General features: G+C 39.0%; 1 protein-coding gene across 1 annotated transcript in view; it reads left to right on the plus strand.

Annotated features, from left to right (window-relative positions):
- The first annotated feature begins 3,860 nt into the window (after positions 1 to 3,860).
- The window catches only part of LOC149080332 (sarcoplasmic calcium-binding protein-like), a 439,250-nt gene continuing 424,644 nt past the window's right edge, over positions 3,861 to 18,466 (plus strand). The window contains exon 1 of the mRNA XM_089238635.1: positions 3,861 to 3,993. Within this exon, the coding sequence (XP_089094761.1) occupies positions 3,939 to 3,993 (55 nt within the window). The 5' untranslated portion in view covers positions 3,861 to 3,938. The remainder of the gene's footprint in view (positions 3,994 to 18,466) is intronic.

The following is an 18,466-nucleotide window of genomic DNA, read 5'->3' on the forward strand; positions in this document are numbered from 1 at the left end:
CTGTCATGATGTTTCGCTAGGGAGGCTTGAGAACTTCTTCGAAATTTTCAACCACCATCTGAATCATTTTGTCATCTATTCCAGAAGATGTATAAATGTATAAATTCTAAATTTTGACAATTTTTACTACTGAACTTCCGAAAAAAAAGTAAGATTCTCTCTCTGATTTTTCTGCCCTCAATCTAATTGAGCATTCAGTACAGTACCGAAAATAGAGATATTTTGTTTCATGAACAGAGAGTTCATGCATAAAAAGATTTAAGAGCACAAAGGTCCGAAAATTTAGGATGTAAGCTACGTTGCTTGGTAGTTCATTCTTTGATAAAACAATATGTTTGCTACTATCAAATAAAGTATAACTAAGGTTTAGGCTGATTGCAGGGTTGTTAATATTCAACAACCTATACCAGGGCGTCTTTTGAATTTTAATATTCAAATATTAAGATTGTAATCGTGGATTTTATTTGTGGCAAGAAACTCTTGGTTTTAAACAAGCAATAACATTGAAGAGCTCACATACAACGAGTTCTACTTATAGCGTTTTCCAAAAACTCGTCATAAACAACGTTGTAGGCGGAAAAACGCTTTAAACGGGAAATTTCGATAAGTGTTAGTATGACTTATTTTCGTTATTCTAACTTTTACTAAAACTGAACGAGAAAACTTTCTAAGTGGGAAAAAACGTTAAGCGGACTATACTGTAGTAATTTCAAATTAATCTACATTTTTTCAAATGCAGTTCTAAGTGTTTCAAAATTTTTTTATTTTATTTTTGGGAATTCCCAGTATTTGATTCGGGAGCGACTGCATAAAATCTTTTTGGAGGAAAACATTTTTTCGCACCGGGCCACAAAATTCCTAAGCCCGGCCATGGATGGGCAGGGGGGACTATTGGCCCGATTTGCGTGAGGAATCAGACCAATATCAGTCGTAGACAAGGTGGTGGTTTACAGATAGGTTGGGCTGCATTCTGCTGCAACGGGCAAGTGACAATAGCTTTACTTAAAGGCTGCTAAAGACACTAGAAGATAATTTATTACTATTTGGTGAACTTCTAGCCGATCCCCAGTCAGAGTTACAGCAAGATAATGCAGCCATACACTCGGCCGCTGTGCGGTCGTGTGGGCATCGTGCTGGACTCTCGTCCCGAGGATCCAGGTTCGAACCCCGTTGATGGCACAGTGGTGGTCGGCTGAAGTTCGTTTTCTGCGGTTTTCCAGCTTCGATGCGCAAATGCGAGCCGGTCTTCCATTTAAAAAGTCTCTCCGCAGAAAGCAGGCAAACATACAACATGATACTGACATAACATGAAAATTCAAACATTTCCATCTTTTATTCAGAAAATGGAAGAAGGATGGCAGCATGAACATGAAACAAGCGCAATTCTACAACATAGATACGTTAGGGCCACACATTCACTCAGAACACAGATTTCGGCATGTGTTGATTCGTTAGAAATTCCTAAGAGGAATGTGAAAGAGGTGCATGTACGGTTAAGTAGTAGCAGTAGTAGTAGTATCCATACACTCGGCAGGTCCTACGGCTTGGTTCAATGCGCAAAATAAAATGTCAAAGTTCTCTGTTGTCCATGCATGTAGCCCCGATCTGAACCCTACTGAGAATCTTTGGGGCATTTTGTCGAGAAGTTAATCGAAATAATCGACAGTAAGCTCGGTAAAAGGTGATAGAGCTACTATTGGGAGTTGTTGGTGTAATTTTGCGAGAATTGATTTCTTCGTTGGAAACTTGCATTAGTGAGCTTATTAAGAAAAAGGGACATTTTCGTTCAAGTTTTAAATAATTTTTATTTTGCTGAAAATGTGACTTTGTCAAGTCTTTTGGGTCGATTGTTTATGTTTTTTTTTTGTCATCAAGTTCTCTATAAAGTGTACAGTCTAGTTTTGTTATTTTACGAATCAAGTATATGTTCAACCCTAAATAAGTGACAATTGATTTGTGCTCTTACAATTAGTAACACCACTGTTGTGTACATTTTATATTGTTTATAATTTGTGTTAATTGCATTTTTAATTGGGTTGCTGTTTTTTTTTTTAATATATGACATCCATATTTTTATGGGAATCTTTTTATCAGCCACCTCGTTGGGCACTTTGCCTGTTGTGGCGTTGTATTTGTATTTGTAACACAATGCCCCACCCCTAACGGACGAGGTCTTAACCATGCATTGCTCAATCATTTGCAGAGGGAAAGAGGAAGTATATCATGAGAGGTCAAAGGGTTGGATTTTCAAGTGTTCGAAATTGCAGACAGAAAAAAAAATAGATCAGAGAAAAATACGTAGTTTTTCCCCTGAAAAGTGGCCAACAAGAAAGACTTCATAAGAAAAAAGATGTTTCTGAGAGGTAAAACGAAAAAAACAAACAAAAAACCCTTAAAACATTATCGTGCATGTTTCTTCTTCAGTGGCAGAAAGCAGGGCTGGACCATCTGCATACATTCCTCGCATTTTTGGATTATACTGCGACGGAGTTAAATTAGTGAATGCATAAAGAGGGAAAACAATTAAATTTAGGATTATGGAATCTTTTTGCGTTGTGTATTAGTCTCCGTCAACAAAGAAAGCGACCAACAAAAATTAATATAATTCACACGGAGAGGTTAACAATAACAAATTAATTTATTAAATTATCAAATAAAAATAAGGATTATCCAAAGAGGAGCTCCACATCCAACATGTTATAATATTATTGCAAATATGAACTTGACATGCCAAATACTAAATGATTAAGTATCTCGACAAGTGATAAATGATTTGTAATTCTTGAATTTAGAGAGAAATGATTTCGACTAAATTGATATGGCACTCACCACCAATTATCCATCTTTCGGATCCAATTCCGCCCTGATCGTTCACTTTCTCATCCGATCTTTTCTCGTTCTCCTCCAACCTCAAACTCGAAAACCTCTTTCTCTCATCTCGACTATAAATCGACCCTGTTCACCTCGACCCTGTTCTTCGCAGCACCCCACCTTCTATGGGCCCGATGGTATTAGCGGTTCCTCAGAAGAATTACTTCTCGGAACTCGCCGGTTCCCTTCATGTCGGCGGCTCTATAGTTTCCCAAGTCCGTCGAGGCGCCAGAAACTAACACCGTCTGCGTCTCGCGGTGTTACAATACTACATGATTGCGATACCTACCACAACGCTATAGCATCAACAATATTGGGGTTTGAAATCGGAATTTTTTCTTTTTCCAAGCAATGTCGATATCGACAGGTGCAACATCGACAGCTTATCGTGACACCCCTGACATAGGTTGGCGGCGCCCCTGGGAGCCACAACGGACACTAAGAAAAATTCTGGTTTAAGGGAAAAAATTAATTTTTATAACAAATATTTTTAATTTATTTATCGAGAAAAAAAAATTTCCTTTTTATGGCACAGAGTGACTGAAAACAAAGCCAGCACATTAGAATTCAAATGAACTGTAGACCGATGATGTATCAGTAAACTGTAGACCGTGATAGTATCGATAACTTTCACGCTACATAAAAATTATCCAAGCTTGGAAGTCTATTTTGCTGTATCAGAAGAGGCATCAATATTCGTAAAAATCTACTTTTTCATGAAAATAAAAATGCAATACAGTATCATGTTTCACAGACGCTGGAGGGTGCATACAATTTTTATGCACTTCCAGGATGATATTTCTGTGGACATGTAACAGCCAGCCATTCAGGTTTCAGGTGTAATTTTATGGGTGCTCTAGTTCGTATATCAGAGAAACAATTGATATGTAACTTGATCTGAGGCTTTATCTGTAAGTTAAGCTTTATTGCTCAGTGAATTGAAAAAGAAAATGCTTTAAATAGAAATTTTCTCATTGAGCATCTTTTAGAAGGAAGAGAGACAACCATATCTTCGAAAAAAAAACCTTTCTTCACGTTTTAGTGCAAAAACTCAACTCGCAGATTTCATGACGAAAGAAGATTACAAAAAACGACTCGTTGTTTTTTTCAGCGAGAAACTTGGTAAGTCTTGAGCATATGTATACTTATCATGAAATCTTTAGTATATAATTGCTGATAATCTTGATGGGGTAATTTTTAAATTTATATTCTATTTTAATATATTTCTGGATGTTTTATATGGATAGTATTCATGACAAAATTGTAAAATATATATGATTACAAATATCATAACATTCATGGTTTATTATTATGGTGAAAAACAAAAGGAAAAAAAAATTAATAAAAAGCAAATAATTCTCTTTCATATTTGGAAAACAAAAAAAGGTATGACCAAAAAAAAGGGTCTTTGAATTTAGAACTCGTTTTTCACGTCTTGCCACTTACCAACTAAATTCGTGTAAACGGCCCTTATCGTTATCGTCTGCATACATTGTAACGTACTTGGCAACTTAAAATTTAGTTACCAACTTAATCACATACCGCGTGTAAACGGGCCTGATTTTTTTCGGTTAAGTAGACTATGCGCATGCGCCAGTGAGCGTGGCCTGCCGCTCTCTTGGAGGGGTCTTTTTGCTCTCTCACGGAGGCAGTGATGGTAACTCGTGGGAAATTTCCCATATTCGTGGGAAAAATTGGCTAAAATTTGCCCAAGTGGGAAATTTCTTAGCATTTGTGGGAAATTTTGAGAGTTCATCAAACAAAAGAATTTTTGCAAAAAATAAAGAAATTAAGGCAGTGCAATATATACTTTTCTATTGTAAAATACTTGATTATGTATTTTCCCCGCTAGATGACAGCACATTTTTCTGAGTGCGTGGGGAAAAATTTAGTCAAAAGGGAATTTTTTGAGGGAAATTTCGCTGAAAGAGGTTACCATCACTGTACGGAGGGGTTTCTTTTGATCTCAAGCATGAACCTGCTTATGCTCCGTCGTCTCCTACCGTTTCACTAGAATTCCGCGGAAATATAGGATGGTGAAGTGGCCAGAGGACACAATAATAATAATAACGTGATCCTCACGTATTCCAAAGGGATCAGCATGATCCGTCCAGGGAATTTGTTAGTGTTAGTAAACATCCATGTCCGAAACGGGATTCGAACCCAGACCTGCAAAGTGAGAAGCGAATTTCCTAACCACTCGACTGCCAGGAGGCAACCTTCAAGTTTGTTGAAGAATATCTTCGCCATGAATGTTGAACTATAGAAATGAAAACTACCTTAACAAACAAGCTAAAAATTATTCGATGTTGGAAAAAGCTATGGAATATTCGGTCGACGTGCTGTCAGGAATTGAAAAAAATTGAAGATTGAAAAATATATCGGGTGCTGGTGTGGAGGATTTATTACATATTAAAAACTGGAAGGGGTGTTCGAATATTTCTCTCATACAGAACGAATTTGCTGCCATCTATTGTAAAAATACATAATCAAATATTTAACATAAAGATAGCATCTCATTAAATTAAAAAAATAATAAAATTTCAAATAATTTTTATGTTTATAATGAATTTTTATTATTTAATTTTCAAACGCCAAGAATCTTCTCCCATAATCTTTTCGGCTTACATAATTCATAAGTTATCTCTTTAACTTCGATTAAAATATCATATAATCGATATTTACGTCAGTCTATATGTTGTGTATTCTTTTCTTTCCCCTCCTGTATAAGTGGGTGAATAAATGTATTCTTTTAAAAAATATATCATATTATGTCACTCTGATCACAGTATTCGTAAGTTCTACCGGATCATCTTCATCCATTGTTGCGGAAGCTATGAGCTTTAAAAAAAAACCTCTTTGAATGCCAGATATAGAAAAAATCTGGTGAATACCATGAACTCAAACACACACCCGTGTTTTTAAACTCAACAACATTTAATTCTGTAAGAAGGGTGATTCAATAATGCGTCAATAACATGCAGGGGAATTACATAAGATAACCTCCCGCTAGAGAGTTGTCAACAAACACTCACACATATATTTCTCCCCAGCGACTAAAATCTCCCCACAGCGCAATGCTTATTGTTCTCAATGAAAAAAGTCCCCGAATCCTTTGCGTTATATACCTCAATAACTAGCTTATCGCTTGATAATCCTTCTCTCCCCAGAGAGAGGGAGAGACACAATAATAAGAAGAAATACACAAGAAAAGAAAAGCGAAAGTTGACATCAACTCCATCTTGTGTTGGGAGCAAGAGATAAAAAGTTAGGCGCTTCCATCCACGACCACCTACATCAGTGTTTCTCAACCGCCGGTCCGTGAGAATATATTCATTACCCATAGGCGTAAACTTGTATCCGGCCCATGGGCCCAAGCCGCCCCCCCCCAACATTTTTGAAGAGCCGGCTCGGCCCCCCCCTCCAAAAAAAAAAATTCGAGTGGATATGTTTCGCACACTTGGCTCAGAAAAAACTTCGACAAAAAATTTCTCTAAAAAGTAGAAATCATCTGCTCGAAATTTTATTTTATTTTTCTTTAGAATCTCAATGCACTTGTTCTGTGACAATAGTAGTCTTAATCTCGCAATCACCCCGACAGACCAGACACGACCCAGGCTCTGTCCCTCCCGGGATATAAGCCTTTTACCCTTGCGGGTTGGGTCGTGCTGGGGAGATCAATCACCCCAGCATCGATCCATCCTAAATTGCATCCTCCCAGAGTGCTGCCTGAAGGCACCTCTGGAGATAACTTGGGGGGAAATCCTTTCACTTGCTTGTACTGTCGGTAACAGAATCTCTTCTTCTTTTGTTGAGTGCTGCGACCTTGGAAAGGAGATGGGGACATGAGACAACAGAAAAAAAGAAAAAAGTGGGAGGAGGTAAAGTGAACAACGATTTAAGCTTATTAACAAGATTGAAGGCTGTAACATTTTTTGAGCCTTCACAACAGAGGCGCCGACATGGAGAAATTAACATTGGGTGGGAAGAGAGCACTGAAAGTTGCTGGCCGTCCCGTATATTCTTCCCCCCACGACAAAAATGATCCTGTCTCCGTTGAACCGGGCTTTTGGACTGAGATCTTTCGCGAGGATCCCAATTTTTCACAAGGAAGTGCTTGGAACCTGTCATAGGCGTAAACTTGTATTAGGCCAACGGGATCGAAGACCCCCCCCCCTATTAATTTTGGAGAGCTGGCTCACCCCCCCCCCAAAAAAAAAAGTCGCATGGATGCGTTTTCCACACCTAGACTCGGAATAATCACGTCACGTCAGTACAGTGTGTTTCGGCCTTTATACGAAGCTGTGACATGTAAAAAAAGTGGCGATTTTTCCACAAAAACTTTTTTTCCGGCCATTTTTCAGGATACGACTTATTTATCGGAAATTATTGTAATTTTCCAATGTTCCAATGTAAATTAAATTTTGGAATTTCTAAAAAGTATGTAGTATTTCTTACTTATGTTATTCAAAATTGTTGAATTATTCTCAAGGTTTTAATAGGGTTCCTCCTTTCACTGTCACTTCTTTTTTACGGACGAATTTCTTTTTGTCACGCCGATGACCGCTAAGAGGGGGGGGGGTGGTTACATACCCTTTTTACGTGGCATCTAGTGGCGTGTTTACCGGAGGGGGGAAGGGCACTCAGCGGGCTATAAGCAGGGCCATGGACTCCCACATACTGGAGAAGGGATTCTAGCCTGGGATCTTTGGCGGGCCCCTGAAGCCAAACTTTTCACAGGTAATGTATAAATAGCATGAAAAACTAAAAATGATGGTAATTGTCTTAGGCTATAACTAGGCTGCGGCAATCAGAATAATGCTCCAGGAACCTGAGCCAAATGGGTGGCCCCAACAAAAAAAAATTACACTTATTTTGCCCATTTCTTAAAATCTTTGACAGTTTCTTATTCTGCAAAATGAGAAGAGAAGGGGGGGGGGGGGACGAACCCCCTCCTTTTTTGAGTACAACCCTTTCAAGGGTGCCCCCCATGAAAAACTCTGCACCGGGGCCCCGAGAAGGCTAGCTATGGTTCCAGGACCTAAATTTTTGGGAGAAAGAAGACGGGAAGAGAAAAGAAAAAAAAATCAGTTTCCGAAATTCTTCCAAACATTTGAAAATGTTTTTATTCCATGTATTTGAGGGTTTTTTTCATGATTAGGCCGGGACCTGACTACGGCGCGGTTGCAGGCGGTTGAGGTTGGGAGGGAAGGCATCATCTATAGTTTTATTCTGTCAACGCACAGATACAACTGCAACCGCTGAGCGCGGTTTTTTCAACCGAGAAAATCCACATTTTTTTGGACGGTTGGGGTAACCGGAAAGCTGCCATCATGTATTGGAAAGGTTTGAACACCCTGATGACGGTTCGGCTGGACCTGCGGTTGCTGTCTTCCATTGTCTATTAAGTGGTTTGACAAGGAGGGTGATGGGATTTCGGATGCACTGGACAAAGGAATTGCTCTTCTTCTCAGGCTGCCATAAACATGAGGGGAAAAGACAAATTCGAGGAACATGGTGAAGTTCTATTCAACAGAAGCTAATTCTTTGTTTGGCGCTTTTGCACTGATAGCAATAAAAAAACCAATGAAGAAAAAATTAAATTTTTCTAACTGGTGAAATTTTTTTGCTTTCCTACATGAGCATACATACATTAAAACTCGGTTATATGCATCGAGATGTATATTTTAGAACACTTGAATGAAATGCATTCGATCCCAATTATAACGTTTTAGCAAAAAACCAATTAGTTACCTCATCCAAAAAAGTACAAATTGCCAGGAGGCCCAACCATTTCTAATAAATTCATAAAAAATTATCAGAAATAAAAATAATTAAACATCTGAAGGAATAAATTTTTATATTTGCAAATTTTTCGTATCAAACTTTTGAAACATTTATTAAAAGCCCAAGTATGAAGCGGGGAGGAAATATGTCCCTAAGAGCTGCATTGCGTGTGTTTTGCTTTCATTATTCTGTCTTTTTGGTATTTATTTTTGTATCGTATATGAATGCGGCTGTCTATCTGTTGTTTTTTGCAATTAAAAAAAAACCATCTAGGCCAGCGGTTCTCAACCGGTGCTCCGTGTGAACTCCCAAGGGCTCCGCGGCCCTCGGGGAAAATAAAAAAAGAACCAGTAAATTTGAAAAAAATATTAATATTTTTGAATAAAAATAAATCAGTAACTTTGATGAATAAATAAAAAATAGGCCTACGGGGCTCCGCCATAGAAATTTATATACTGGAATGGAAAGGGCTCCGTGGGTCAAAAAAGATTGAGAACCGCTGATCTAGACAAAACGTTGTATGCGGGTAATATCGAAGAGTGCACTAAGACAATTTTCACACCTACCGTTCTTTTCAAGCAGTTTTTGATTTACAAAGCCGCAACTAGGGAGAGCGGGTCCACTGTATCGAGTGCTGAACTAGAGGAGACGCCGAATTGCCCCTTTAACACCACTCCTCCTAACCTTTCCTTACACGGGACGCCAAAAGCTTGCTAGCTCCAGTTAAAAAAGTATCCAGCTGCGGCCCTGTATGTACCTTAAACCTTGCAACATACATACTGATGTACAGGGCCACAACGACATGTGTGGTCAGCCGGGGCAAGCACGCATTTTGGCGCCCCCTTTTAATATTGAAGGAGAGATGAAAGGTTAACATTTGCGCTCCTGTCTGGCTCGGAGTTCGGGGCATCAGTCAGTGCCGTCTTAACGCATGGGCCCACCCGAGCACGGCCCGGGTGCCTCAAGAGAAGAGGGGCCTCCCAAAAATGAGATCCGATTGAAATTTTCAAGGATTTACCATGTAGGGCCTCCTAAAAACCACTTGGCCCGGGGGGTCCATAATACTCTTAAGACGAGTTAAGTTTTTCGTTACCACGGTTCTACGTGTTCATCACAACGAATTTACTAATCCTCCGTTGATGATGTTCTTAGTATTATTATACAGCGTTATATCATGTGTGATTGAATAAATTAAAAAAAAAAATACATTAAACGAAAATATCATATGTTCCAGTGGTTGCCAATTTTTTTGTGAGCTAATGGCCCTTTGTACCGTATTTCCTTCTCGTGCTGCCCCCCCATCTCTCCCCAGGACCTTCCACTCCGGGGGGGGGGCACTTTTTCACTTGTTGGTTGAAAATTGAACTGCAGCTTAATCCCATTATAGCAAACTTCCAAGAGACCGGAGAAATCACTTCGTTACAACGAAATTTCCTTGTAAAGGAATTCCAGGTTGTTGCCGTTGTGCCTATGTAAACTGTTGTGGGAGGTTAGAAAAGTTTTCGGTAGAACGAGATTTTCACTGTAACGATATTCGTTAAAACAGGGTTAGACTGTATTTGTTTTACTTCATAAATCTCCCCACGGTCTCATTGAGGTATCCTGAAAATTTGGATGTACTCGGTTAAGCAGTTTTTGAGGAAAAACTACTCGAAGTACGAGAACTTAAACTGTAATCACCCATTATGTAATTATTTGCACTCTAAACCGGAGGTCCTCAAACTTTTTCTAGTCGTGAGCACTGGCTGTACCCATCATCGAAAGGAGAGCATCCTTACAAGTTTGACGATACGTATGCATGAAAAATCAGGGTGATTTTAATCCTCGAATGCAACTTGAACGAGGTAATTTGATTGAAACGTCGAACGAATTCTAGCAAGCAATTATTGGACAGGAGCTTCGAGAACTCCAGTTGCTTCAGGTAGCACCGTGGTGCTCGCGAGCAACAGGTTGAAGATGCCTGCTGTAAACCATTACACTACATCTGGTCATGTAGGCCCTATGTGAACAAGAAGCCCAGGGTCACGCGAACATGGCTGGCTTTAAGATGGCCTTGTTTCCTCGAACAGCTTTGCTGAGTTTGCAAAGTATAGTCCCTTCCCCTCCTTCCTTCTTTCCCAAAATTAAAATTATTGTGCTTAATTTCCATTAATTAGAAATTTAATTAATTGGAAATTTACTTTAATTACAAAGAAAAACGTGCTAAATTCATGGCCAATTTTTTTAAACTTCAAAAATATGTTATTTAAATAGTTTTTTAATATATATGTTATTTAAATTAATTATGATGATTCCAGTCATCATATATAAAAACGTTTGTGCGATTTGGTCACGAATCATAAAAGCATAAAAAATGGGTCAACTTGTACGTCAATAATGGATGTAAGGGGACAGTTGGCCCCCTCTCGATAGGAGGCTCAAAAGTAGAGAGCAATGTAGGCATGTGTAGTGCTTTCAATGACTTTTTCGCGTCGGTTTTTAATGGAGATAATGATATTCGATATACGGGTGTTGCATGGGGTAATAAAACGCTCAACGATATTCAAGTGGAAGACGTGGAGGTCCTAAATCTTCTAAGAAATGTATGTGCAAGGAAAGCACCAGGACCAGATGATATCTATCCCAGGGTACTCAGGGAATGTGCTAATGAATTGTTGGGGCCAGTCGCACAGATATACAGGAGTAGTGTTGCTGAGGGTATCGTCCCAAGGGATTGGAAACTTGTTGTTTCGATATTTAAGAAAGGTAGTAGAGAAGCTGTGTCCAATTATCGTCCAGTGAGTTTGACGAGTTCCCTCTCGAAAATTTTGGAAATTATCATCAAAGGCAGTTTGTGAAGTGGATAGACGAGAATAATGTGTTGTCGGATAATCAACATGGGTTCAGGAAGAGGAAGTCATGTGTAACTAACCTCCTTTGCTTCTATGATCACGTGACTAAGGCTTTGGGTAAGAGCAAAAATGTTTATGTTGTTTACCTTGATTTCCAGAAGTCATTCGATCGTGTCCAACATGGTAAACTCTTGAAGCGTTTACACGATATTGGAATTGGGGACAACTTGCGGAATTGGATTGAATCGTGGTTAAGAGATAGGTCGCAACGAGTTATGGTGAACGGGGAATTCTCTGGTTGGACAGACGTCACAAGTGGAGTTCCTCAGGGAAGTGTCCTTGGCCCCATACTTTTTTCACTTTTTATCGACAAACTCGATCAGGGTATCGATGGAATTACTAGCAAATTCGCAGATGATGTGAAGCTAATGGGGGTAATCGGAAATGAAAGCGATAGGGAGTTGCTCCAGACCAACTTAAACAAGATTGCAGCATGGGCAAATGAATGGAGCATGACGTTTAGCGTAGATAAGTGCATGGTCGCTCATTTTGGTTCGAACAACCCACGGTTCTCTTACGAGTTGAATGGTGTCACTATCCCGGATGCAACTAGAGTCACCGATTTGGGAATTCTCATTGACGAGCGACTTAAGTTTTCTGAACATTGTTCAGCGGTTGTCAAAAAAGCGAATAGAATGCTTGGTCTCATTTTCAAAAAGGTCTCTTCGCGTACTCCTAAAGTCATTCTTCCGCTTTTTCGAGGCTTAGTTCGCCCTGGACTGGAGTATGCTGTAAGGTTTTGGAGACCATACCTACAGAGGGACATAGACTTGGTTGAAGGGGTGCAGAGAAGAGCTACGCGTGTCCTTATTGGCACACAGGGCTTGAGTTATGAAGAAAGACTTCATTTTTTGAATATGTTTACATTGGATGAACGCAGGTGTCGAGGAGATATGATCGAAGTGTTCAAAATTTTCAATGGGATGGATAGGATGGACCATGAACTTTTAGTACACCGCCAATCGACTGCTTTTACAAGGGGACACCAGTATCGATTGGTGAGGGACAATGCAAGGTTATGGTGTCGCAGGGAATTTTTCTCCAATAGGGTTGTTAATAAATGGAATAGCTTACCCCCGGAGGTAGTAAATTGTAACACAATTGACACGTTTAAAAAGAAATACGATAAACATGTTGGGGTAAATCGAGAAGTTATCCATTCTTAGAATAAGACAACCATAAGTATTCTTTATGGGCATTGCATAATATTTTATCATGTGTATATATTGTTTGTAATTTGTGTTAATTGCATTTTTAATTGGGTTGCTGTATTTTTGAAACATATGACAACCATATTTTTATGGGCATCTTTTTATCAGCCACCTCGTTGGGCATTTTGCCTGTTGTGGCGTTGTATTTGTATTTGTATTTGTAGGCTGACTTTCTTCAACTCTGAATTAATTTCAAACGGCAAATGTTGTTACAGAAAATTAAATTTCATTACATGAATATTTTTATTAGTATATACAGTAAAACACCTCCTTTTGTGACAGGACAAAAAAATTAAATCCATGTAAAATGGGTGACCGTTAAAAAGAGGTTTGAAATTCATACTTCTATATATTATACAACTGTAAATTATTATTTGCCCGTAAAAGAGGAAGTATCCGTTAAGAGGGGGTTTTACTGCAATGCAGCTTATGAGCACGAATTTGCATGCTAACTGGAGCCAACTTCAGCTTGGCGAAAATAATTTAGCCAATCCCGAGATGTCACGCGACATTAAAAAATAAAAAACCCCGGTTGCTAACAGCAGTGTGTGTTTCACGCGAAATTCCACGGTTGCTGATAAGATCAACCGCGCCAGCCGAACCGTAGTGTGCCGGCAGCCTTAAGGGACCTTCAACCGCACCTTCTGCAGCTGATAAAGAACATTTCAATAGGGTTCAGTTTCGGCTGCTTCAATGCAGGTTTTCTGAATACAAGCACCATTTCCTAATTAGAAGGACAGGGAGTGTATAGCCATATATTCTAGAAACCTTGGTGTATAGTGTGTCGCCTACGTGGGGGAATATGTCACCTGGAGGCATCCGTCCATATGGGGACTCCGAAAATGAAAACTACATTCTTTTTGACGCCGCCGGCACCGGTCAGGGCTTTGGTAAACGCTTTTTTTCTTCTCTTCTGTTTCTTTATTTGCGCTTAATGGATGGCCATCAGTGAATTAGGGATGCCGACAGAAGCAGTTCCATAGATGATCCTAATTGGAATATAAAGAAATTACTGTGGTAAAAAAAATCGGCTATAGACGGGGTTTGTGGTTCTGCAGAATAAGAATAGCTTTGTTTGGAGCCACTAGAAGTAAACACCTTGTTTTTCCCTGAAGAAACCCCACAAATGTTGAGATAGGCAGTTCCACAGTATTTTATGGTTTGTGTGGACTACATTCAGTTGTGCATGTACAGTATAACCTTCTGTTAGTAGAACATGTATTACAAGAAAAAACGGAAAAGTTCCTCGTGATTCCGCGCAGTTTCCTGACAGAAAAAGTAAGCAATATTAAATATAGTTACACCTTTTGGATAAATTCATGCATTTTAAGCATTTTCTTCAATGATAATTTATTCAGAATCTTCAAAAACAATCTAGATACAGTAGTTTACAGCCCGGTCATACGTATAATTAATAAAGCGTAGTAAAAGAATTTTGTTTTCTGTTAGACATATCAATAAATTAATAAAACTTATATTTAAAATTTATTTAAGAAAAATTTAAAATTCATTTGGCTTGCGTACTTAGAAAAGTGACAATATTTAAATCGAGTTTTTATTAAGAAATTTATGCAACTAAACCTGATATATGACTCAATATATGAGAGTAAAATAAATCTTAAATAAGTGAAATGTAATTTCATTTTGAGGGAAATATATACGCTGTATCATAAAATATAAATAAATACAGGGCTTGACAAATCAGAAAAAAATTTAAGCGCCAGCCAAATTCCGTAGGAGCAAAGCATGGTTTTTTATGAGAAAAGTGTGTTAAATAATCTTTTTTCGACATTTCTGGGAATCGATGACCCCTTCCCAGGGCCGCAACTAGGTACTTTGTTACCTGGGGCTAGCCGGAATTTTGGCTCCCCTTAGTAGAAGAAACAGTTAAAAAGTGAATTCTCTCTTGATTCTCATTCTGGTCCAGCGTCTCGAACACCAGACCCGCCTGCTCTCTCTAGTTGCGGCTCTGCTCCTTTCCATATCGAAAGACAGTTAATTATGGAATCAGAAAATTTTGAGCCATCCCTAGATTCTGATTTAGCAATCACATATACAAAATTTTAGGCGTCAATACAGATTTTCCAGTCGCCATGGTGACCTGGCGCATGGGATTTGTCCAACCCTGGAATAAATAAAGATGTATATACTGTATATATTTTTTGGATTTACTCTTGCATTCTTTGTATATACTTGTTTTCGTAACCCCGCCCAGGGATTTCGGGATTCATGAGATCTGGGGGGGGGGGACCCAGGGGATCCTGGATTCGTTACAACGAACTTTTATTGTATTATGAGCAATATTAATTTGAATTAATCTTCTTCCTAAAAATAATCTTCCTTCGGAAATGAATAAATCTTCTTCCTTCTAATTAATCTTCCGCACAACTTGAAAATATATTCTGAAAATTCTTCAATTAAATACATTTACACACACATTAATGCTAAAAAGAGGTTAAAATATGCAAGGGCGTACCAGAAATTTCGTTCGGGGGGGGGGGGAGATCAAAGTGATAGAACAATAGATTTGGCCATCTTTTTCCCTTTCTTCGGTCATTTTCTCAGATTTTTGGGGGGGGGGCAGACCCCGCAAGTCCCCCCCCCCCGCTACACCCTTAAAAATATGTAAATGCTAAAAAAGCACTGTTCTCAACAAATTTATAAATATTGTGCAAAAGAAATCAAAAATAAAAAGGTCAATTTCCCGTCTCCCACTGGGTGACCTTTCATTAAATCAAGTTGCATAATAACCAAGAATGGCCACTAAAGCAGTGTTTTCCAAAGTGTGAAATATCGCCCCCTGGGGGAAGGGGGCGATGAGGGTCCTGAGGGTCGGTAGAAACTGTGGGTTTAGTATAGGATCCTATGGGTGGGGTTTGAGTTGGGAGAGATGAAAAAGAAATTTTTTTTAAAAGAAGGGCTATGGAACAAAAAGTTTGGGAAACTTTTCACTGAAGCAGCGGTTCTCAACCGGTGCTCCGTGTGCACTTCCCGAGGGCTCCGTCGCCACTCGAAGAAAATAAAATAAATCAGTAAATTTGATAAATGAATAAAAGAGGAGCCTACGGGGCCCGCCATAGAAATTTTACGCCAAATAGAGGCGACCATTGATGCATATTTGTGTTTGAGTACAGGTGATCATTTGTGGAGATTTTACTGCATTTAGGAAAATATAATGGAACCCTTCCTATACGTCTCCCTATTACGTTTCTGACCTTACTCATTTGCACGACGTTTGGCTTCAGTTGCTATACATTCTTATACATTATCCCTGTATACAGGGCCTAATTTCTGCATGGGCAAATGAAGCCTTCATAACTTTGAGCCCCGGAAATTCAAACAACATACATTCACTGACTAATTAACATCTTTGACTCTTGCCGCAAGATCCTTCTAAGGCCGGTATTACACTATAAAAGTTTGGTAAAAGTCCTTTTATAAAACTTGAAAAATGCAGCCAATAAGGTCACCGGTTGTATTTTTTAGAATGTAACCAATAACCTTATTGGTTAGATTTTTCAAGTTTTATAAAAGGGATTTTATCAAAATTTTACAGTGTAATGCCGGCCTAATTCATGCTTTACCCAGGGCCCTGTATACACTTCAATTAATCAACGTTTTCACTTCGATTCGAACTCACAAGTCTTTGGAAAAAACCATTTTTTATCAATCGAATATCAAATAATTTTTCAATTGGTAAAACAGTGTCACTGAAATACAGTGTTTACCGGTTTTCAAAAACACATCATGAAGAAACGTTATAAGCGGAAAAACTAAGCGGGATCGACTGTAGTTTCTCGTGCATATTTTTTATTGAAAAAGCCATAAAATTTAAGCTGATTGACTGGTTCAATGGCTTTTGACAGGTATTGAAATAATTATTGAACTGGCTATGGTATGCTGATAGCCAGGGCCGTAACTATAGGATCTTTGCCGACCGGGACAAATATGATTTTGCCGCCCCTACATTCGATAATTTTGTAACGGTGTTCTCTGTTCCCACCTAAAACTGCCGCCCCCTAAATTTTGCTACCCGGGGCAGTTGCCTCCTCTCCATCTCCGGCCCTGCTGATAGCAAACATGTACACTATTAGGTCTTTCTTTAAGAGAAAAATCTTTCAACAACGGAACTCAATGCATCATTTACTTTTTGCTTAGATATAAAAGCAAAACAAACAAGTATAGGACGTTTCACATAAGGTTTAAATAACATTTTTTTTCTATTAAACCTTTAAATGAATACCGTAACATTGTTTGAGAGTTTAGCAACAGTAATGTTATGATAGTATAATATTTCTTCTCAATCGTAAGATTTTGAATCTAAACGAACAGATTTTTTACTTTTTTTTTTTTTTTTTTGGGAAACGTCTGTAAAAAAAGGGGGGGGGGGAGGTAATTTTCGAAAAAAAGTTCCAGTTATACGGTTTTCGCATTTGTACGACGCGTCGTACAAACGAGTTTCTATTATTTGACTCTGAGCCCCCCACCCCCAACATTTTTAATAAGTTTACGCCTATGTCATTACCCTTTCATTTTTCAAAGCATTTCCATGAATAACTAATTGGTATATTTCACTCTATTATGGTACATATTATTTTAATTTTTCAGTCTAAAAATCATACAAGGGGAAAGATGAAAACCCTCCTCTAGAGTTCCAGAACAAAGGCTTCCAGCCGCAATTATAGGATCCCTCTTCCCCTTATCGCACTAAAAATCCTTCGTTTTGTTGCTAGACCTGGAACTCCTAATACACGTATATGAAGTCGTCTTAGCTAGACCCAAAGAAAGGGAAACATGGTCCTCCCTCCCCTCGAAACTAGTATTTTTTTTCTTTTCGTATTTTGAGTATCTGTCTTCACGAGACCCAAACAATACAGCAGGGGTTGGGACACTACCTCCTATATAACCGGCCTTTGCGTAGGGTTGTGACGTCACTGGAAGTAGTGCTAAACCTCCACCTCCTTAAGCCTAACGATCTGATCAGATACAAATACAACGCCACAACAGGCAAATTGCCCAACGAGGTGGCTGACCCAAGAACATCATGGATCCCCGAGCCCCTACCTACTACTGCTACACCACACGCGGAACCCCCCAACGAATCGGTAAATGCGGGAATGTGCGTGTATGTGTAGTGCAACCTGACGTACAGTTTGTTTCTGTGTAATGCTTGTTATGTGTAGTGCTGTCATCTGCCCCCAGTTTTACTAACTATGAGTGAAGTGTTATGGTTGAATGATTTACCGTTGTAGGACTGTTGCTCTCTGTGGCGAGACTTTTTAACGGGGAGATCGGCTCGCATTTGCGCCTTGAAGTTGGGAACCACAGAAAACCAACTTCAGCCGACCACCACTGTGGGGTTCGAACCCGGATCCTCGCATCACGAGTCCGGCACTATAACCACTCGACCACCACAGCGGCATTTGCATTAACACCATTAACAGTATTTCCGGTAACTCAAGAACTCGATTGTTTTCTCTCTTAACCACCAATTCCTGTGTAATATGTTTTTCTACTAAGAAGTCTTGGCTAAATCCCAAAAAAAATGGCGACGATATTTTTTGAAGTTTTTTTTCTCCCTGAAGAATTTGAATCACGTAACCAGTCAGGAAATTTTCTTAAAAGACATCGATATTTTTTCAACTATATACACACACATTAATGACCCATTTAAAAAATTCTTTTGCCCTTTCCCATTAGTTATGC

Source organism: Pholcus phalangioides, unplaced genomic scaffold (genome assembly GCF_987345545.1).
Source record: "Pholcus phalangioides strain wild (caught in Gottingen) unplaced genomic scaffold, Ppha-v1.0 ptg000011l_1, whole genome shotgun sequence".
Lineage (NCBI taxonomy): Eukaryota > Metazoa > Arthropoda > Arachnida > Araneae > Pholcidae > Pholcus > Pholcus phalangioides.